The sequence below is a fragment of the Cajanus cajan genome, chromosome 11, assembly GCF_000230855.2.
Source record: "Cajanus cajan strain Asha chromosome 11, NIPB_CcT2T_4, whole genome shotgun sequence".
NCBI classification, from domain to species: domain Eukaryota; kingdom Viridiplantae; phylum Streptophyta; class Magnoliopsida; order Fabales; family Fabaceae; genus Cajanus; species Cajanus cajan.
The window spans coordinates 39,611,997-39,632,377 of record NC_138527.1 but is presented as its reverse complement, the minus strand read 5'-3'; the positions used below and the strand labels follow the sequence as shown (position 1 = coordinate 39,632,377).

Sequence of the window (20,381 nt, the reverse complement as noted above, 5' to 3'; positions counted from 1 at the left end):
TCCTGCAAATTTTCATGTGAAAAAATTCGCAGGAAAATTTTTTTTTGCAATAAACTTTCCTGCAAATTTTTTTTGAAAGAAACTTTCCTGCGAATTTTTTTCGTAAGAAATTTCGCAGGAAAATTTCTTGCGAATTTTAAAATTTGCAAAAAAATATTATCCACGAAGTAATTACCTACAGATAAAATTTCGCAAGAAAATTTGCAGGAACAACGTTTCCTACGAATTTTTATGAAAAATTTACAGGAAAAATCGCATGTAATAAGATAAATTCTAGTAGTGTACATAGCAAGTAATAAAGTTTAAGTTTAAAATATTGTACAAATTATTTAAATTTTAAGTATTTTTATTTGTTTGATAAGAGAATATTAGTCCTTCCTACTAGATTGGCTCAGACTCATACAAGAGTAAAATGATATCTCGTAGTGTCTCCAAATTTTCAATACTAATTAATCATAGCAAATTAAACTTAATTTTTAATAGAGATATATTGTCACACTTAGTTGCAGGAGTTTTGTACGTAACCATTAAACTATAGATTAACTAACTCTTATATATACCATTTTGTGCTCGTAACCATCGTTAAATTATATTAATTAATCCCTATACCATTTATATCTTACACTACAAGAGGCAACAACTATCACTAGAAATTAAAAATTTATAAATAAGTATTTATTTTATATTGATTCACAGACAATTTAATTATCCATTATAAGTTGAATAACAATAATTTTTTAGATTTTATCTACAACGAATAACTCTAGCACTCTAGATTTTATCTAAGTTTTACTTGCTTTACATATTTATGGATAAAAATATTTTTTAATTTTATCCATAATTTGTCCTAACAAAATATTTATATGTACAAATCATTCTGCCGATGTTACTCTGATAAATACGTGGTTCTAATAAGACGGATAAATCAAATACAGTTAACTTAGCCATTGAAGTATTAATTGTCCTTCTTAATAGTTCTTTAGTGGAGTTGCTTAAACATACAGCAAACCAAAAGCTAATTTCACTGAAACTGTACCATGAAGTACATACTTTCACATCCCATAATTGACCAGCTCCAACATCTCATTAATTTACTAATTACTATGATTAATTAGATAGAGGAATTTGTAAGGAGACAACATAAAAGTCCAAATTAAGTAAACGACAAATAAAAAGTCGTATATGTGCATCACACTAACTATTACTCTTCTTTTTCTTCCATTGTTTATATATAATTTGTTTGACGGTAATATTAAGGAATAAAGGTCTAAAGTAAAGAAAAATAGACAAACTGAAGATAAGGCACACATCAATAATAATAATAATAATAATTATTATTATTATTATTATTATTATTAAAACAACTGTGATAACAATGTTGGAAGCAATGGTGAAATGGAGAGTTAGGTGAGAGAAGAGAAAAAGCCCCCTAACCACTTCATCTAGCTTCTTACTCATTTCCGTTTTGGTTCTCTTATGAATATTTTTATTCTCCTCCTCGATTTTACCGTTTATATATAAAAAAAAGTGTGGACAGATAATACTAAGCACACGCGTCCGTCCATCAAATATAGATTGAGAGGCCCTTCCAAATGTCATAGAAAAGTTTTTCAACGGGGGAAACGAATTAGAAACTTCTGTTTAGAAAAATGACCACAAAACGCAATTTTCACAAGGAGAAAAGAGGGAAATACGACCCTTGTGAAAAGCAAAGTGTGTGTAATTGCGTACGTACGTGTGGATTCGGTTTCGTTTGGTCCAAATTAGTGTTTCTCAAAATTTCTAGAACCCACGTCACTTGGTTTGGGATATGTTTGGTTCCGTAGTTATAAAGGAGCCTCTCCTTAGAATCATCGAGGACAATAATATTACTCACTGTTCTTTCCCTTTGCGTGAGGAGTTATGGTAATTGATTTCGAGGTTTTCACCCATGGATTCTGATCGTCCCAGAAAACCTTCCCAAAACTTAGTTCACTCTCGCTTCTTCTGTTCTGGCTTCTATTGCTGGGATTGGGAGTTTTTGACGGCTCTCCTCCTCTTTAGTTCTTATCCATAAGCTTCCTTTTATAATTTTTTTTTCTCCTTTTTTAGACATATTTCACTAGATCGAACCAAAGTTTTTTTTTTTTTTTTTGGGAATAATAATAGTAATAAGAAAAGATTTGAGGTTGAAATGTTGCAACGATCGGTGCCGGCACCGTTCTTGACGAAGACATATCAATTGGTGGATGATCCAAGCACGGATGAGGTGATATCGTGGAGCGAGAGTGGCGACACTTTCGTGGTGTGGAAAAATGCGGATTTTGCAAAGGATTTGCTTCCTAATTATTTCAAGCACAATAATTTCTCCAGCTTTGTTCGTCAACTCAACACCTATGTATGTTGATCTTTCCTTTCTCTTTGTTTTTAACTCGCATGATTTGGTTCATTTTCATCATTTCATGTTAATTATACAAATGATTATATAACTATATCAACTATCAAGCAGGTATTCTTTCGTTTAATCTTATATATTTTTGTCTAAAATAGGTACATACTAAATATATAAATAGGCCAGGAGAAAATTTTTGCCTGATAGGGAATAGGGATAAAGTGGTGTTGCCATATATTTGTTTATACAAAAAATTTAAAATCATTTCATACAATTATATTTTTGAAACAAACATAATTATTGATTGACGAACTTACTATTTTTGTTTTTGTTTTTTTTCAATAAATGATTATCATTTATCTACTTGGTATTAAACTATGTAAATTGGTATTTTACCTTAGATGGAAGAAAAAATAAGAGAATGCATGTCCTTATATTTATTCACGTTATTTTCTTTCAAAGTCTTTGCCTGGATCTACAATATTTTGTTTTTCAAATTCTAATAATTGATTAGTTCATTTTAATCATACTTTATCATACCAGTAATTTTCGGTGGTTTTGCGTTTGTAGGGATTTCGAAAGATTGTGCTAGACAAATGGGAATTCGCGAACGAAAACTTCAAACGAGGGAATAAGGAGCTTCTCTCCAAGATCAAACGGCGTAAGATCGTGCCGCAACCGCCGGCGAATCCATCGGAGGCCGGAAACGGAAACTCTCCGTCAAACTCCAGGGGAGAAGAGGCGGGGTCCACATCAACGTCGCCGTCATCGTGCTCCGGTTCGAAGAACCCAGGATCGATGGACACAACAGCTTCTCGCGAGTTATGGAGCAAGAACGAGAAACTGAAGAAGGACAACAAGACGCTGAGTTGCGAGCTGGCACGTGCAAGAAAGCAGTGCGACAAGCTTGTTACTTTTTTGAGGGACCGTCTGATGGTGGGTCCCGATCAGATCGATGACATCATGCGGCGAGGATGTGAGGACGCGGTAGGTGAAGGTGGAGGAGGAGACTATTTGAAACTGTTTGGTGTTTGGTTGAAAAAGGATATGCTAACGGACAAACCTAGCAATGGCCACAACAAAAGAGGCCGCGAAGACCAAATGGGCTTCGCTGGGCCTCGCCTCAACGACTTTGGAGCTGTGAAAGTCATCATGAAGAGCAACTGAAGTACTGAACCAGGACTTTAGCTCGCCACGCAATCAAGTCACCAATTTTTATTTTCTTTTACGTAAATAAAGATAGATTACGATATTCAAAAAGGAAAAAAGCAGCTAAATGCGCTAATCATGGTTGTTGGCTGAAAAGGCCAAATGCGCATGTGTAGGTTGTGTTATATTTTTATGTATAAATTGATATTTGAAAAAAATATATAATGGAATTCCAAACCAATACATTTCAACAACGATGATGATTATTTGTAAAAGCTAACGTTTAAGTCAATTATTATTGGACCGTCTCGGCCGTATGCCGATTGATATCGCCGACTAGGCCGTAGGTCAATTGATATCGCCGACTCGGCTGTAGGCCGATTGATATCGCCGACTCGGTCATAGGCCGATTGGTATCGCCGACTCGACCGTAGGCCGATCGGTATCACCGACTATAAGGGCTACTATGCATGTGAGGTCGACTATAAACCCGTGCACTACCCAGGCTGATTCACGACCTGATCTCCCCTCATTTGATCACCCGACTGTAACCTTGGCCGACTTGGGCCACGTCAACCAGATACTGATCTCACTCACCCATAAAGGCCTACTCGGTCATTATCCGATTGGACACTCGGCAATGGAGAGGTCCCACCTTCACTCACCAAGTATTTCCAGATTGGAACGGCTAAAGAGATCCCTACATTCTCGGGGCCCATAAGGCCCGTAAACAAGAAACTATAAAATCCAAAAACCCTAGAGTTGAGGGAGCAGTTTACACTTTTGAATGCTCTAGTTCTAAGGCACGATCTAAGAAAAAACCTTAGTTCACCCTTTGGCCGGAACAATTATATATATATATATATATATATATATATATATATATATATATATATATATATTTTTACCAAAATGATGATATAAAATACTTCCTATGATGATGTTGATTGTATTTAAAGTAAATTTAAGATTAATTAAATTCCCTGACATAACATATTACTTTGTCTCATAGTAATAATAAGATAATTTTATTCTAAGGCATGAGGTGATGTGCTTATTAAGGATTAGGTACTCTTTTTCAAGTCAAAAGCATCATTCTTCTAATTCTAAGTGAGGTAGAGTACGCTGTGACACTTGAATTAGAGTGTAGTCAAGATGCATATATTTAGAAAAGGGTTATTACGCGTGTGTATCTTGTGTTGTTATTTTTCTTTTTATACAAAAAAAAGAAAAACACATTTTCTTTATTAATGAATAATTATCAATGATAACTTAACCTTTCGCATTTTCAGAAAGATAAGATAACTATCTTTCCATGTCTACCTTATTATCTTTATCGATTGTTGTTGGTCCAATAGGTATTTGGTAATATCAAATAGTGACATGTCATTCGACTAATAATTTTCAATAATTGTTTAATCTTATCCAAAAATTATTGTTGGGTAGTGATGTATTTCATCTCGATATATCTTTCATGAATACTTAAGAATAATAATGTATTTAGATGTTATATTCGATCAACTCGAGCAACTTGGGTTGAGTTAAACTTTTTTTTTTTTCCTTTTTATTAAGGGTTGGTTTAAACTTTGGCATGAAGTATTTAACTTTTGTGAATTGTCTCGGGTATGTTATTTTAGTAAAAAAGATGGTTACAAATAACTATCTTAATTGAAAATTTAAGACATAGTAAATAACTTCATTCAATGCATCATTTCCATTTCTTTTACCATTTCACTCTCTATCACCATTCATTATTCCAAGGCTTTTTGACCAAAGTGGGGTTGTTGACCAAGTTATTTACGTAAATGGGGTTGTTTTGAATTTATTTACGCCTTTGGGGCTGTTTATAACGGTGTCGCTATAGCCCATAGCGACACCAGTGACACGTGGCATTTTTTTCACTTCAGGGAAGCCATGAAAGCCATATAGATAAAGTCGCTATAGCCCATAGTGCCACTAAACGGCTTAAATAAAATCGTTATAGCCCATAGCGCCACCAAACGGCTTAAAAAAAATAAATTCAAATGTAAAAAATAAATTAAGTTAATAATTTAAAAAAAAAATTAGTGGCGCTATAGCCTATAGCGACACTGTGTCGCTATAGGCCATAGCGCCACTTTTATAAATATTTAAATAGATAAAAAAGAAAAAAATATGTATAAAATAAAGAAATTATAGAAATAATAAATTTATAAATATATATTTATATGAAATTGATAATATAAATTAAAATTTGGAAAAAGAAATTAAGTTAATAATTTATTGGAATTAAGTAAATTTTTGTAAAATAATTTACTAGAATGTTGAGTATATAATAATTTTTAACAGATATATTTTATTTAAAAATTGTATATAGTGCATAATAAAAAATGAAAAAAAAAAATTTTCTAGGGACAGAATGTATTTATATAAATGGAGATAATAAAAAATACAAAAAAAATGAGTTACAAAATAATTTTTAGAAAAAAAACTAGTACAATAAATCTGGAGAAAAAAAAAAACCCAATAACCTAAAAAAATGAAAATTTTGAAAAAAAAAAAAAAAAAAGAAGGCTAGTCTCGCTGTGGGCCATAGCGACACTAGCCTTCTTTTTTTTTAAAAAAAAATTCATTTTTTTTCCTACTTAAAGTCTCTATGGGCTATAGCGACAAAAAGTCGTTATGGCACATAGCGACCATTCTTTTTTTTTTTTTAGTTTTTTGTTTTTTTTTACCTCAGTTTTTTTTAAATTTTGTTTTTTTTTTGTTATTGGGTCATCTTTTCTCCAGATTTATTCTACTAGTGTTTTTTTTAATTTATTTTGTAATTCATTTTTTTTTTGTGTTTTTTTACATTTTTTCCCTTCACTTATTTTTTGCCCAGTTTTTTTTAAATTTACATATAAAAAATTATTAATGCACTTAAATAATAAATTTTCTTTAAACTACACAATTAATTATTTTAATTAAATTTATTAACAAATTACTGAAACTATATTTTTAATTATATTAAACAAAATACTTAAAATATAAATTTAATTAAATTTGTTTATTTCTATACTTATTTAATTAAAAATATAAAAATTAAGTTTTTAAAATGAAATGTTAATATTTAAAAAATAAATAATTTTCCCCAGTTTTTTAAAAATTAACATATTTATAAAATAATTTTCGTTTTTATTTTTTTACTTATTTTTTCCACAATTTTTTAAAAATTTAACATATTATAATATAATTTTATTTTAATTATTTCATTTATGTACTTTTAAATATAAATATAAAAACGTAAAATTAAAAATAACTCACTTTTATAAATAATTAAATACATATTTTTAAAATTACGTTTTTAAACAATTTATTTTTATTTTTATAAATATATAATAAATATAACTCAGTTTATTATTTTATAAATATATAATAATTTAAAATAAAAAAATATATATAAAGAAAATAAATTAGAGAAAAAATAAGTTTATAAATACAAAATAATATTTAACTGCTAATATAAAATAAATAAATTTTTAAACAAAATAAGTTAATAATTTAAAAAAAATTAATTAATTAGTGGCGCTGTGGGCCACAGCGACACTAAGAGTCGCTGTAGGCTACAACGCCTATTTTAAATTATTTAAAGTACAAAAATATATATACAAAAACAATATAAATTCCAGAAAAATAAACTTTATAATTACAAATTAATATTTAAGTGCTAAATATAAATTAAACAAATTTCCAAACAAAATAAGTTAATAACTAAAAAAAAAAAAATTAATTAGTGGCGATGTGGGTCACAGCGACTCTGTGTCGCTATAGGCCACAGCACCACTTACATAAATAATTAAATCTATTTTTTAAAATTACATTTTTAAATAAATATTTTTTATTTTTATAACTATATAATAAGTATACTCAGTTGATTATTTTAAGGTTACATTTAAATTATTTTAGTTTTTTTCATTTTTTTTCTTAAATGGTGTCGCTATGGGCTATACCATCTTTGTTGGCTCACAAACTGTGTTGGTCCAGCTCATAGCGACATTGTTGTGGCTCATTCCAGCCATCCCTACGCAAAAAAAAAAAGCCACGTGGCATGGGTGTCACTATGGGTCATAGCGACACCGTTGTAAACAGTCTCAAAGGCGTAAATAAATTCAAAACAGCCCCATTTACGTATATAACTTGATCAACGACCCCACTTTGGTCAAAAAGCCTTATTCCAACAGTATAACATAGTAAAAAAATAATTGTTACCAAAAAAACAACTTAATTTAATATTTTTTTTTATCTTTAGTTATGAATTAAAATAAAATATTATAAATTATTTTAAGTATAACTACATATTTATAAGTTACTTATAATATTATTATTCGTGAAATATATTTTAAAGTAACTAATTTTACCAATGTTGATCTCGATAGAATTGAAAACGGGTTTATTAAGCAAAAAATAATTATAATATTAGATCTTTAGCATGATGAAAAAAAATTAGAATAGCTTTGTCTTTTAAAAAATAAGTTTGTGTGTAAGTTATAATGTAATATTTAATGTTCAATTTTCTCAAGAAAACGTTACTACTTAATAGTTAAATTATTAAAAACAATTTGTAATTATCAAAATTATATAGTAAATAACATGAATTTGAATATTTTAATTTATCACTAAATATAATTAAATTTAATAATTATCATAAAATTTAAGTTAATAATTGAAGATTAATATCCATTTACAATACATGATTTTTATTAGTAAAATATTATTTTAATATTAATAAAAATCAATTTTAAGAATATCAAGTAAATGAGCCTTAAAATCGGTCAAAATGTTTGGTTACATGTTGAGTTTAACATTAATAAGAATAGTTTCTAATAATTTTTAATTAACAATAATGTATGTATTAATCATCTATCTAAAATCACTTAATACGAAGATTAGTTACAAAATATTTTTATATCTTATATTTTTTTACAAATTTATTTATAGGTATATATAAAAGTAATTTTTTATTTTTATGTACACAATTTTTGAACTATTTTATCCTTAAATTTTAAATAATAAAAATTAATGTTAAAATTGGAAGATTAAAGACAATACCATTTGATTAAACAATTATTTATAAATTTTTTAACATTTTTAAACAAATAGAGACACAAAATATCTCAATCTCATTAATGACTTATAGTATAATCAATAATTACAAGTTCAAATTCTAAATATGTAGTTATGTTAGCATTCAATATTAAAAATATATATATCTGTAACATATGTAAAGGTGATAATTTAATTTGTTGTGTTCATTTTTTAAAATAATTTTATCTTTAAATTTTAAATAATAAAAAATAATATTAAAAATTAATCATTCTTATAAAGATAAGACTCAAACTCAAGAATTTAAGATTTAAGAACTAAATATAACACCAATTAATCAAATAAATATTGATAATTTTTAAATATTTTTATTGAATAAAATATAGAGACCCTTTGACTAATTATTTCATAATGTTAAAATATTGACAAATTTTATTTTAAGTAAATGTTTATATATTTGATTTTATTTTAAAATTAAATTCTAAATTAAAAATTTAATTTAGATTTTCTTGTCACTAAAAAAATTACAATGATGTTCAGAATGGAACTAGGTGTTTATACCCAAATTCATTTTAGTTAAACTTTTTTCTTTGACAAGATTTCAATTGAACTTTGAAAATAGGAATAGATGAATTCACTGGAAAATAAATTTTACAAAATTAATTTGGTTAAAAATGAATTTTACGGAGACAGCCATGACGCTAAGGCTTCAATGAGGTTTGGCAAACGGTTGGAGTGAAGAGTGAAGCATCTTCTAGGATTAGGAATAGGATGGCCATCGATAGCGTTTATGCTTCGTCTCCACCGTTTCAGACCGGACCATCCGGGTGGGTACTCTTCTTTTCACTCTCCTTCCTCTCTTCTTCTTTCATTTTTATTCACTCCTTCATTTTCAGCCACCCGCGCCATTTCTACCTCGCCGTCGATCGCCTTCAGTTCAAAATGGTATTCCTCTCTCTCACACCTTCTCATTCGCATAACCGTTTCGGTTTCAAATTTCGATTGATTATTTGCAGCAAACGGTGGTTGAACTCGTGGATCTGGTGGCTCGACGTCCATGCTTGCCGATCGTCGTCTGTTGCAGCACGCGCGACGACCTCGACTCTCTCTGCTCCTCCCTCTCCGCTCTCCCCTTCCTTTCCTCCTCCGCTTTGGTACATCGCTGAATCTTTTTCTTCCCGTAATTGCCGCGTTTCTTTGCTAATTTGTTGTTGTTTTCTCCGTTTCCGTTTTCCACGTGTCAGTACAGTGACCTCGCCGAAGATGAACGCGCTTTCGTATTGGAGAAGTTTCGACAGGTAACCGCGAGGTGGAATCAGATGAATCACGGTGGAGCACCAAACGAGGACGAGGCAGGCAAAGATGAGAGATCTCATATGATCATTGTAACCGACGCTTGCCTCCCTCTCCTTGCTTCCGGAGAACTTCCTCTGAACGCTCATCTTCTCATCAACTATGAATTACCGGCAAAGAAGGTCTTGCTCTTTTCTCTTCTCTTTTTTAAATTTTAATTTCTGTGGTTGATATTTACCATCACTGTTTGCATTCTAATGTGTTATAAGTCTTGTTTGAATAAACTTATCTGTGACCGCTTATAAGTGAAGAAAAAATGAAACGCTCTACTGTATAAGCTATAAAAGTGGCTCATGAATACGTGGATAAACTTTTGAGGAAGCACTTTAAGAGAAGAAAATAAGAATGGAAATGAACTTAGCTTCTTCATAAGTTAATACCAGATAATTTTTACAAAATAACTTATGCATAGAGTCTAGTTGGATAAAATTTTCAAAAATACTTTTAGAAAAAAAAAGTAAAAATAAGAAATAAAATTTTCTATAAGCTAAAACTAATTTATGCATGATATGAGAGAAACTAATTTTATTTTTCTTTTCTATTTTCTTCTCCTATACAAGAGCTTTTGGATTGGAGAAGTTTATTGAAACATGCCCTATAAGTTAAGAAAACATGTTTTGGAGAAGCTAAAATGAGAGTGTTTCTACAAATTAGCTTATGCTTATTGAAAACATGAGAAGTTTATTGAAACATGCCCTATAATTTTTCTTTCTTATTGGAGAATGCTGGTTTAGTTGTTTATGTGCTGTGAAATTGGCAACCATGTGTCTTTAATTGTGTTGTTTCTTCCTATTTTTACTCATCATTTTTAGTGTTTCCTGCAGGAGACATACGGAAGGCGATTGGCAACTTGTTTAACAGCTGGTCCTTTCTTTGGTGCCTAGTTCTGTAGTTTGTTAAGTTATAGTTTGTATTTTTGCGTTTTTGCTAATTAAGATTCGTCACCAATGTGCAGATGGATTTGTCATTAATATGGTTGTTGGTGGGGAAGTGGTAACTCTAAAAAGTATTGAAGAAAGCAGCAATATTGTCATGCAAGAGATGCCTATGCAAGTAAGTTTGCTTGCTAAGTCTTGTCAGTTGTGTTTCACTGTGCGAGCATCACATGGCATTCATCTCACTCTGAATTGGTTGATGTTTATTTATGTATATCAGTATATGAGTTTCTTCTCAGAGCAAGGAAGTTGGCCTTTTATGTTGTTCGATTGGATGAAACACTCTTTTATTTTTGTTTTTTATTAACTCCTTTACAGTTAGTTATAATTGTATAAATGTCTATTTTTGGTTCTTTAATTGGTCTTATAAATTGATATGTTAAACACATTGCAGATTCTTGACATTTTATGAAGATGTTTAGTCTTTGCTGTCTCTTGAAGAAAGCAAAGAATTTGATCGCTTGCATCCATAGATGGTTGTAGACTTGAAGCCCTCTCATCATTCCTTTGAATATTCTGTGAGTACTGCTATAAAGAAAATATACTGCCAAGTTTTTTTTTTTTTTAAATTGTTATTTTTGCACTTGTAGATTTTTATGTTGGATTACATCTTCTATTGGTTGTTTAAAATTAAAATACAGAAATTTGGTTGGAATGACAAACTTCTTGGTATTTATTTTTTGGGAAGGTAAGGGTCATATATTATTGTAAAAGGGTATTTGATTGTAGGAAGCAATTGAGGGCCAAATTTCTCTTTCCGAGTCTATGAAAAGATTAACGGGAACAACTTTAGTAATTGTGTTTTTGGGAGAAATTTAAAAATGAGATGTAATGCCAAACTCAAAGTAAAATTTAAAAGGAAACTTCTCATGTATCTACTAAGCATTTTTTGTGGTTGATGATTGTACTACATGGTATAATACGCGTTGGATGCATAATTAGTTAGTGTTTTTATTTTTTCCATAAGTTGATGTTGTTAAGTAATTTGTTAGAAGGATTGAAGTTGAATAATGGTTTTTAATCTTTGACAGGGAAATATTAAGATTTAGTATGAATGAGATATAAGTATTTTTTGAAGCATATTAGAAGATATCGATGTGGTGTATTTGGAAATTTTGGTATTAATTGTTAGTAGAATAAGGGCTACATTATTGTGTTACAGGATTAAGTATTGTATTTATGTTATATTAGATGGAAAAATAGAATTGTTGTGTAGTGTGTTATAACTTATATGGTTTGAGTTTTTTTTTAGATTTGAGGAATGAGAGATAGTTTACATTGAATTGAGATAAATGGAATCCATTTACCCGAAGTGTTTATGAAGAAATAGAATGATAAATTGTTAGTGCAGGAGGTATGGTATGAATTGGATTGACAGATTTGAAATTGGACCCAATGTGACTCATAAGATATGGTTGACAAATTTTGTGAAAAAAAGTAGTGAAAACGTGTTTATTGAAGAGGAATGTTAAATGTATTGTGATTTCATTGTATATGAATGTTGTTAGATTTGTTTGCGGCATATTGTTTATTATACGAGGCATAATGATGTGGAATAATGTGAATTGATGCTTAACTAATTTGTTTTGTTTGCAATGGTAGAAGGATGGATAAATGTTGATACATGACATAATATAATGTATAAGATAATTTTAATGACAGTATGATTTGTGGATGTTGTGGTAAACAGACATTGTGATAAGGGTGTGAAAAAGGGCAATTGGTTGAAATTTGTTACAGATTAAACTGATTGATAAGTTGCAAATGGAGGTGCAATAATGTGCAGCTAATACAATTGATATTAGTCCAACAAGTGATGTTTGTGAGCCGATTGTGCTATAGAGATTAGGTGGTCTAGTCGCGGTGGACGAAAATTAGAATAACAGTAAATGACTTAAAGCAAGTTTACGAAATTTGGTTATTTAATTATTACAGTAAATGGCCCAGGCCTAGTGAAAAAAGGGGAACAATTAAATTTAATTTGAGTAATATTATGGAAACATGTCTTATTAGGAAGTTTCACTTCCAATGTTAGGAGAAAATAATATAATTTTAGGGTTTAAAAAGATATTGGTAAATTAAGTAATGAGAGAATGCAAATAATAAATTTGTATTAATGTCAAAAATTGTATATCTTGTGAAATAATGTTCCTAAAGTCAGTGTGAATGATGTAAAATTACGTTACATTATAAAATAATAATGAAAATAGTAATGACAACATGCACAAATCAATAGAAGGGTTTAAAGAAGGAAACGACATGAATTTATACATTTGAGTACTACCTAACAACAACATGCACAAAGTTCTTCAAACAACAAGGGTTTAAAGAAGGAAACGACATGAATTTATAGAAGGTTCTCAACCCAAACAATTTAGTTATCCAAGTCCACAAGATAAATCACTAAGGTTATTTTATTTTATTTTACTACTGTCAAAAACTTACATTTATGTTCTCTTATGAATATGACCTATATCATTATAACTATTTGAGTTCCACATTGACGGTTATTTAACTTTAATTTATCTTATCTTATGAACATCGCTTGTATCATTATTATTGTTTAAGTTCCCTTTTTACTAATTGTGTTTCGATTACAATTCTAAAATCCATGTTAAGGGTTGGAAAATGCCAAAGGTCATTAATGGTATTTCAAACCATTTTCTAAACATATACTTCCTTCCAATTGAACTCTACTATTCATATTGTTATTAATTTTACAACTTAAAGTCCTCAACATTCATTACTCATCAACGCTACAGGCAAACGCCGAAAATAGATTACTCTTTAAGGAATAAAATTACTCAAAACATGTTTATTATGATTTTTGTCGTATTTTCATAATTCATGTGTGCCAACTGCCAACCCTCTAGTGCCTAATGGCATTTTACTAACTTACAAATCTAATAAAAACCCTCACAAAGCTATCTTTATAATGTTCACACCTTTCAATACAATTATTTTTCATTACTATTTTCATTATTATTTTACAATGTAACATAATTTTACATCATTCACACTGACTTTGATAATGTTATTTCACAGGATATACAATTTTTGACATTAATACAAATTTATTATTTGCATTCTCTCATTACTTAATTTACCAATATCTTTTTAAACCCTAAAATCATATTATTTTCTCCAAATATTGGAAGTGAAACTTCCTAATAAAACATGTTTCCATAATATTACTCAAATTAAATTTAATTGTTCCCCTTTCTTCACTGGGCCTGGGCCATCTATTGTAATAATTAAATAACCAAATTTTGTAAACTTGCTTTAAGTCATTTATTGTTATTCTAATTTTCATCCACCTGGACTGGACCACCTAATCTCTTAAGCACAATTGGCTCACCAACATCACTTGTTGGACTAATATCAATTGTATCAACTGCACATCACTGCACCTCCATTTGCAACTTATCAATTAGTTTAATCTGTAACAAATTTCAACCGATTGCCCTTGTTCGCACCCATATCACAATGTCTGTTTACCACAACGTCCACAAATCATATTGTTATTAAAATTATCTTATACATTATATTATGTCATGTATCAACATTTATCCATCCTTCTACCATTGCAAACAAAACAAATTAGTTAACTGTTAATCCACATTATTCCACATCATTATGCCTCATATAACAAATAATATGCCACAAACAAATCTAACAACATTCATATACAATGAAATCACAATACATTTAACATTCCTCTTCAATAAACACGTTTTTACTATTTTTTTTAACAAAATTTGTCAACCATATCTTATGAGTCACATTGGGTCCAACTTCAAATCTGTCAATCCAATTCATACCATACCTCCTGCAATAACAATTTATCATTCTATTTCTTCATAAACACTTCGGGTAAATGCATTCCATTTATCTCAATTCAACGTAAACTATCTCTCATTCCTCAAATCTCAGAAAAAACTCAAACTATATAACACACTACTCAACAATTCTATTTTTCCATCTAATATAACATAAATACAATACTTAATCCTGTAACACAATAATGTAGCCCTTATTCTACTAACAATTAATATCAAAATTTCCAAATACACCACATCTATATCTTCTAATATGCTTCAAAAAATACTTATATTTCATTCATACTTAATCTTTATATTTCCCTGTCAAAGATTAAAAACCATTATTCAACTTAAATCCTTCTAACAAATTACTTAACAACATCAACTTATGGAAAAATAAAAACACTAACTAATTATGCATCCAACACGTATTATACCATGTAGTACAATCGTCAACCACAGAACCTAACAAAACTCAAATCCGATGCTAAACTAATCAAAAACCGTAAAACACCAACTTACCAAAATGAAGAGTATAAACCGCCAACCCAGATTTACCTATGAAAACACCAATTTGTTGCTAAACGCATGAAAAATCACCAAATTTGAAACTACCAAAAACCATTATCAACACACTTAAAAAATACACCAAACAAACCAAATCATATACCAAACTCTGTTTTTAGTATCACAACTCAGGTTAAGCTTTCTCAAAGGTGACACTTAAATCGTTTCATAGACAATAAGCCACACACACCGAACCCACGGCTGTCGTCACTTGCTTCGTGACAAAACAAGACAGATTAGTCGGAATAATTAGGACTTTTTTTTTTTCCCAAAAAATGACTTACGTTGTCGGCCAACATTAGGCTTTAGGAAGCACAAACGAACTTCCTTCGTTGGACAAGTTGACAGACTTTTGTCCAACACACATACCTCATCGTACCAGAAGCCAAATTTTACGGTTCCCAAAACGGGTTCAAAAATGACAGTCGCAACAACCTCGCTGGAAAACGCGAATTTTACAGTTTAGATACGGGGTTCAAAAATGACACTCGAAAGACCTCAGAGGAAAAGGCCAATTTTAGGCTTCCAAAACGAGTTTCAAAAAAGACACTGCCAACCACCTCCTCGTAGAAGGCATGTCTGCCAATGACCTCGTCGGAGAAGTCCAATTTTAGGGTTCCAAACGGAGTTAAAAAATCACACAAACTTCTCATCGATACATTCAATTAAATGAAAATTACGTTGATGATCTTCGATGAAATTACCCATTTGTCCATTTGACCAAATGTCAAAGTTTTAAAATAGCCCTTTACCAGTCAGCAATGAGTTAGCTCATAAATGTCACATGTCAATCTGTGGTTGGTCCTAACATAAGGGGGGCACAACAACCCCCTCACGTAAAAGGGCACCGTAGCAATAGCCTTTTCATTTAGGCTTATGTGAATTTAGAGAATCTTTTGCTGGTCGCATGAAAATTCTTGGTACGGGCTACTTGCATCTAGCATGCGTGTTTTTTGGTCTGGGCTCTTGGGTCCTTTGGGTTCCATGTAAACCCAAACATTTGGGTCCGTGAATTTAGTGAACATCGTAGAGAAACAGATATGAGGATTTTTTTTTTTTACATGAAAAAGGAAAATCATATACCTTTTAAAATAAACGGATAACGAAAAAGGATTATGAAAAAAGATTAAAGATAAAAATTGACAAACTAAAACATGTTAGGAAAACTAGAATGTTAGAAAACACTATAAATTACTAAAACAAGTTATTTTACCAAACTAGATTTTTACTTAAATAAGCTTTTCAACAAATAAAATAAGCTTTTAGTTGACTGAAAAGTGTTATCAAACACACTAATCTACTGATGTTTTCACAGTACGAGTTGAGTCCCAACCAATATTCTAAACACGTATTATTTTTTATCCATACTAAACTAGGAGAAAGAGGCACGAGATATTTATTTAAAAAATAAAATAAAATAAAAGATAATGAAGTGACTGATTATTAAAGAGAATGGTAGATATTTTAAAAAAAAAAACTTGATTTTTTTTTATTTTTCTTAATAACCAAAGAGTATAATGGTCCAATATGAAGATCAAAGGTAATTACTATATGAGGTATGCTCTTTATATAATTTAAAAATTAAAAAAAAATGAAATAAAATATAATAGAGTGAGTGGTTGATATTTTTATTTTTCTTGATAACTGAAGGGTATGTTTCGATAAATATCGAGATTAGAGTAATTACTATAGGAGGTAATTTCTTTATATATTAATAACTAATGGGATTGAGATATTTGTGCATCTATTAAAAATAAAATAAAATTGATATTAAATAATAAAAATATTTTGGTTCAATTGATGTTGTAATTTGTCTTTAAACTTCAACGTCTTAAGTTTGATAAAAAAAAATTAATTTTTTTAAAAATAATAAAAAATATATAATGATTTATTAAATGTAAAGATTAAAGTGGTTATTAAAAGGGTATTTATATATTAGTATAGATAGATATTCAAAACACGTAGGTTGTGTAACTTTATCCTTTCTTTTCCCTTCACTTAAAAGACATGTATTTGTTTGTAAGCCTTTTTAATTTTATTCCACAAATTTCTAATTTAATCGTCTTACTATCTGAAACTGCCAATTTACTCCTATTATGCAAGATATAAATAAGAACGCACTAATAGCTCTACACTCTAATCTACTAAAGTGTGGCCAACTCTACAAGCTATCATAAACCTTGTCTCTTACTATGATGTGGAATTGCCCATTTCTGTTTTTAAAAACTGTGGTTGTTGTATGGGCTTACTGCAGCCCAAACATCAAGTGCTGTTGTGTGGCAAATAAAATAGGACCTGGTATGTAAACAACTTGATTAGTGTTTATTGATCAAGTATTTTTAATATAAACACTAATATTTTAACCTGTGCAATATATAGGATAAATTCTATTTATATAACTGAAGTTAATAATATTTTTAGGATAATTAAAATTTATAATAAATAAATACTTTTGAATATATAAATTAAAATTAAAATTAAAAAATTATAATAAATAAATATATTTGATCAAATAAATAATATTTTCCATTTACGATAAATAATTTTTATTATGATAATTTATTTTAAAATTTAATTTATAAATAAATATGATAAATTATAAGATTTGCCGATCATGCTCTACAACTTTGCTGTTATTTGTCAGTGTCAAGCTTTACCTCTAATATTTGTAGTTGTAGGTACACAACTTGTTGGCTCAATGAAAAGGTCACTTCATATACTCGAGAAAGTTTTCAATTGCATATGGTTTGGCCAGTGGTAAGGAGAATATCTTGGTGAGCTTCTGATCTCGTTAGTGTCATCTAGTGTCGACTTTGTACGAGGGTAATAAAAAAAACAGAGTAAAATTTACTCAACCTGCGTGGAGTGGCGCAACGAAAGCAAAATACATTCTCAAGGACACAACATGTATTTCATCTATAGACAAATCAAGTAGCATAGTTCAAATCCAGAATATGTTACTTCATAGTCTCACCTAGGTAATCCAAATTTTAAAATATTATCATGTGAAAATAAGTGGTATACTTTTTCATTTCCAATCAAAGGAACGAAATTAAGAATCAATAACCAGCCCATAGTGTTGTACTAAAAGAAGAATAGTAGTTAGCACTTGCAAGGTAGTATTTTTTTTTTTTTTTTAATATTCATTTCTATATTGCAAGGTGGTATATATTTTAAGCCTTTCGAAAGTTAATTGAATATCTCTGAACAATGATTCAACATTTTATTCACTTTCTTAATTAGTAATATTTTTTTAGAACAACTCTATTGGAATTTTCTCTCCTAATTTCAACAGTAGGTAACAACTAAAATAGAGCTTTTATATCATTGGAGAGCAATGAAGTAAGACTCGCTTATTAGTGAGTTATTATGTGAAGCAACTCAAATGGCTTATCATGAATTATTCAAAATAATACTTTAAGGATGAAATTGAAGGTTTATTTTATTTCATCTATGCCTATCATTTTTCTCCTCCCACCAATACACCGCATCCGCAAGGCATAAGTTAGTTTTTTTTCCTATTCGTCAAAACATGTGAGAAAGGAATAGGATTCATTCAACTCTGAGTGGGTTGTGGTGGTGAATACACGGTTTTGCAAAAAGACATGAAGGAATCGTTTATCAGTGATGCGCATTGCAACCTAACCCGCCATGCTAATTAAGTGAATCTAATCAACCCCGTACACAAAGTCACAAACAATGTTCTAATTTCACTAAACTAGTATTTCTTATTAAACAGCTTGAGTGAGTGAGGAGCACAAAGCGCATATCAACTTCAGTTTAAACTCTAGCTAGGTTCTAGAACCAATCTTTATTCAGATTCTACTACTTTTCCTTTAAAGCATATCTCTCTTGAGCCTTGAGGTAATCCAAAGGAGGAATCTTATCATATCTATATAAACAAGCCATGATTTAGTAGCCTTCATAATTCATAACCATACTAAAGCCTAATATTTGTGTATCCCAAAACAAACCATACACACATGTCGAATATGAGTTTCCTCAAGTTCAATAGCTTCTCATGGAAGCCCTCTTTCTCTTCACGCAAGAATGTAGCCAAGAAGAACAGCTTCACATCAAGACAGACATCGAATGCAGGACAAAGTTTCCAGCCAAAAGAAGAGGAAATGAGATGGGTGTTCCATAAATTTGACGCCAACAAAGATGGCAAGGTTTCTCTTGAAGAGTACAAGGCTGCTGCAAGGGCCTTAGATAGGGGCATTGGGGACGCTGAAGCAGTCAAGGCTTTTAGGGCCATGGACACTGATGGAGATGGCTTCATTGACTTCAAAGAGTTCATGGAAATGTTCAATGGAGAGGGTAGGATAAAGGAAACCGAGATCAAGAATGCTTTTCAAGTGTTTGATTTGAACGGTGATGGGAAGATCAGTGCTGAGGAGTTGTCACAAGTTCTGAAAAGGCTAGGAGAGAGTTGCAGCCTTAGTGCATGTAAAAAGATGGTCAAAGGGGTGGATGGGAATGGAGATGGTTTCATAGACTTGAATGAGTTTACCACGATGATGATGAGTGGTAAGAAACTAGGCTAAGTCTTGGGACTTTCTGATATGCAGGACCATGATCTTGTTCAGTGTTTCTCAAGTTTGTGTCTTATAATATTTAGTTTCTTTTTCTTTGTGCTAGATAGGTTATAGATAGTTTGGTTAAATATGTGGTGATTAAATCAATATCATTTTATGTTGATACGGGTGTAATGTTTTTGTATAAATATATTGGATAAATGTTATTGTCTGTTGATTCCTTATCCCCGATGAACTCCTATCGTAAAATCCTGAAAATAAAGCAGCTGCTAGAAAAAACTATAACAGGGCTATAAAACAATCATGAGGCCGTGACAGAAAAATGTAGGTAGCTGTTAATTTTCATTACGATTAGAAAGAAACTTTTCAAGCACAGAATTAACAAACAGTTCTTAAATTTTGTCTAACGAAACAATCATTGAATTGAAGTATTAATTTCTTCATACTTTTATTTGACAAATCATATTTGTACATCAATATATCGTATAATTTTCTTTTACAATCATGAGAAAGATAAGAAGACAAGAGAGCAGTAGGGAATAAGATGAGTGGTGTGATGTAAATAGAGAGAAAATATAAAGTT

General features: G+C 30.2%; 3 protein-coding genes across 8 annotated transcripts; all 3 read left to right on the top strand.

Annotated features, from left to right (window-relative positions):
* Window positions 1-1,750: 1,750 nt before the first annotated feature.
* Window positions 1,751-3,774, top strand: HSF4 (heat shock factor 4). The gene is made up of 2 exons (XM_020362165.3): window positions 1,751-2,377; window positions 2,942-3,774. Exons 1-2 carry the CDS (start codon window positions 2,174-2,176, stop codon window positions 3,536-3,538), a joined length of 801 nt encoding a protein of 266 aa, XP_020217754.1. The 5' UTR covers window positions 1,751-2,173; the 3' UTR covers window positions 3,539-3,774.
* A 5,454-nt stretch (window positions 3,775-9,228) lies between these two features.
* On the top strand, window positions 9,229-18,409 carry LOC109799771 (initiation factor 4A-like protein). 6 transcript variants are annotated; one of them, XR_002239892.3, is made up of 8 exons: window positions 9,246-9,411; window positions 9,481-9,529; window positions 9,601-9,738; window positions 9,829-10,059; window positions 10,762-10,801; window positions 10,893-10,990; window positions 11,267-11,390; window positions 17,939-18,409. XR_002239892.3 is itself a non-coding variant. In XM_020360390.3 (7 exons), exons 1-7 carry the CDS (start codon window positions 9,356-9,358, stop codon window positions 11,282-11,284), a joined length of 630 nt encoding a protein of 209 aa, XP_020215979.1. In that variant the 5' UTR covers window positions 9,247-9,355; the 3' UTR covers window positions 11,285-11,548. The 6 variants fall into 6 exon arrangements, 3 of the variants coding, with proteins under 3 accessions (XP_020215982.1, XP_020215979.1, XP_020215980.1); XR_014430495.1 differs by having other exon boundaries at window positions 17,933-18,409; XR_002239893.3 differs by lacking the exon at window positions 17,939-18,409 and adding an exon at window positions 11,904-12,099.
* A 482-nt stretch (window positions 18,410-18,891) lies between these two features.
* On the top strand, window positions 18,892-20,022 carry LOC109801334 (calmodulin-like protein 30). Its single transcript, XM_020362381.3, has one exon. It carries the CDS (start codon window positions 19,244-19,246, stop codon window positions 19,805-19,807), a length of 564 nt encoding a protein of 187 aa, XP_020217970.1. The 5' UTR covers window positions 18,892-19,243; the 3' UTR covers window positions 19,808-20,022.
* The last annotated feature ends 359 nt before the right edge of the window (window positions 20,023-20,381 follow it).

What these genes read in the sequence shown, in the direction of transcription:
- LOC109801334 (XM_020362381.3), top strand. Translation starts at nt 19,244, where the DNA reads ATGTCGAATATGAGTTTCCTCAAGTTCAATAGCTTCTCATGGAAGCCC.
- HSF4 (XM_020362165.3), top strand. Translation starts at nt 2,174, where the DNA reads ATGTTGCAACGATCGGTGCCGGCACCGTTCTTGACGAAGACATATCAA. An exon ending in TTCGTCAACTCAACACCTAT is followed by an intron (nt 2,378 to 2,941) that starts GTATGTTGATCT and finishes TTGCGTTTGTAG; the next exon opens with GGATTTCGAAAGATTGTGCT.
- LOC109799771 (XM_020360390.3), top strand. Translation starts at nt 9,356, where the DNA reads ATGGCCATCGATAGCGTTTATGCTTCGTCTCCACCGTTTCAGACCGGA. An exon ending in TTTCAGACCGGACCATCCGG is followed by an intron (nt 9,412 to 9,480) that starts GTGGGTACTCTT and finishes CTTCATTTTCAG; the next exon opens with CCACCCGCGCCATTTCTACC. An exon ending in TCCTTTCCTCCTCCGCTTTG is followed by an intron (nt 9,739 to 9,828) that starts GTACATCGCTGA and finishes TCCACGTGTCAG; the next exon opens with TACAGTGACCTCGCCGAAGA.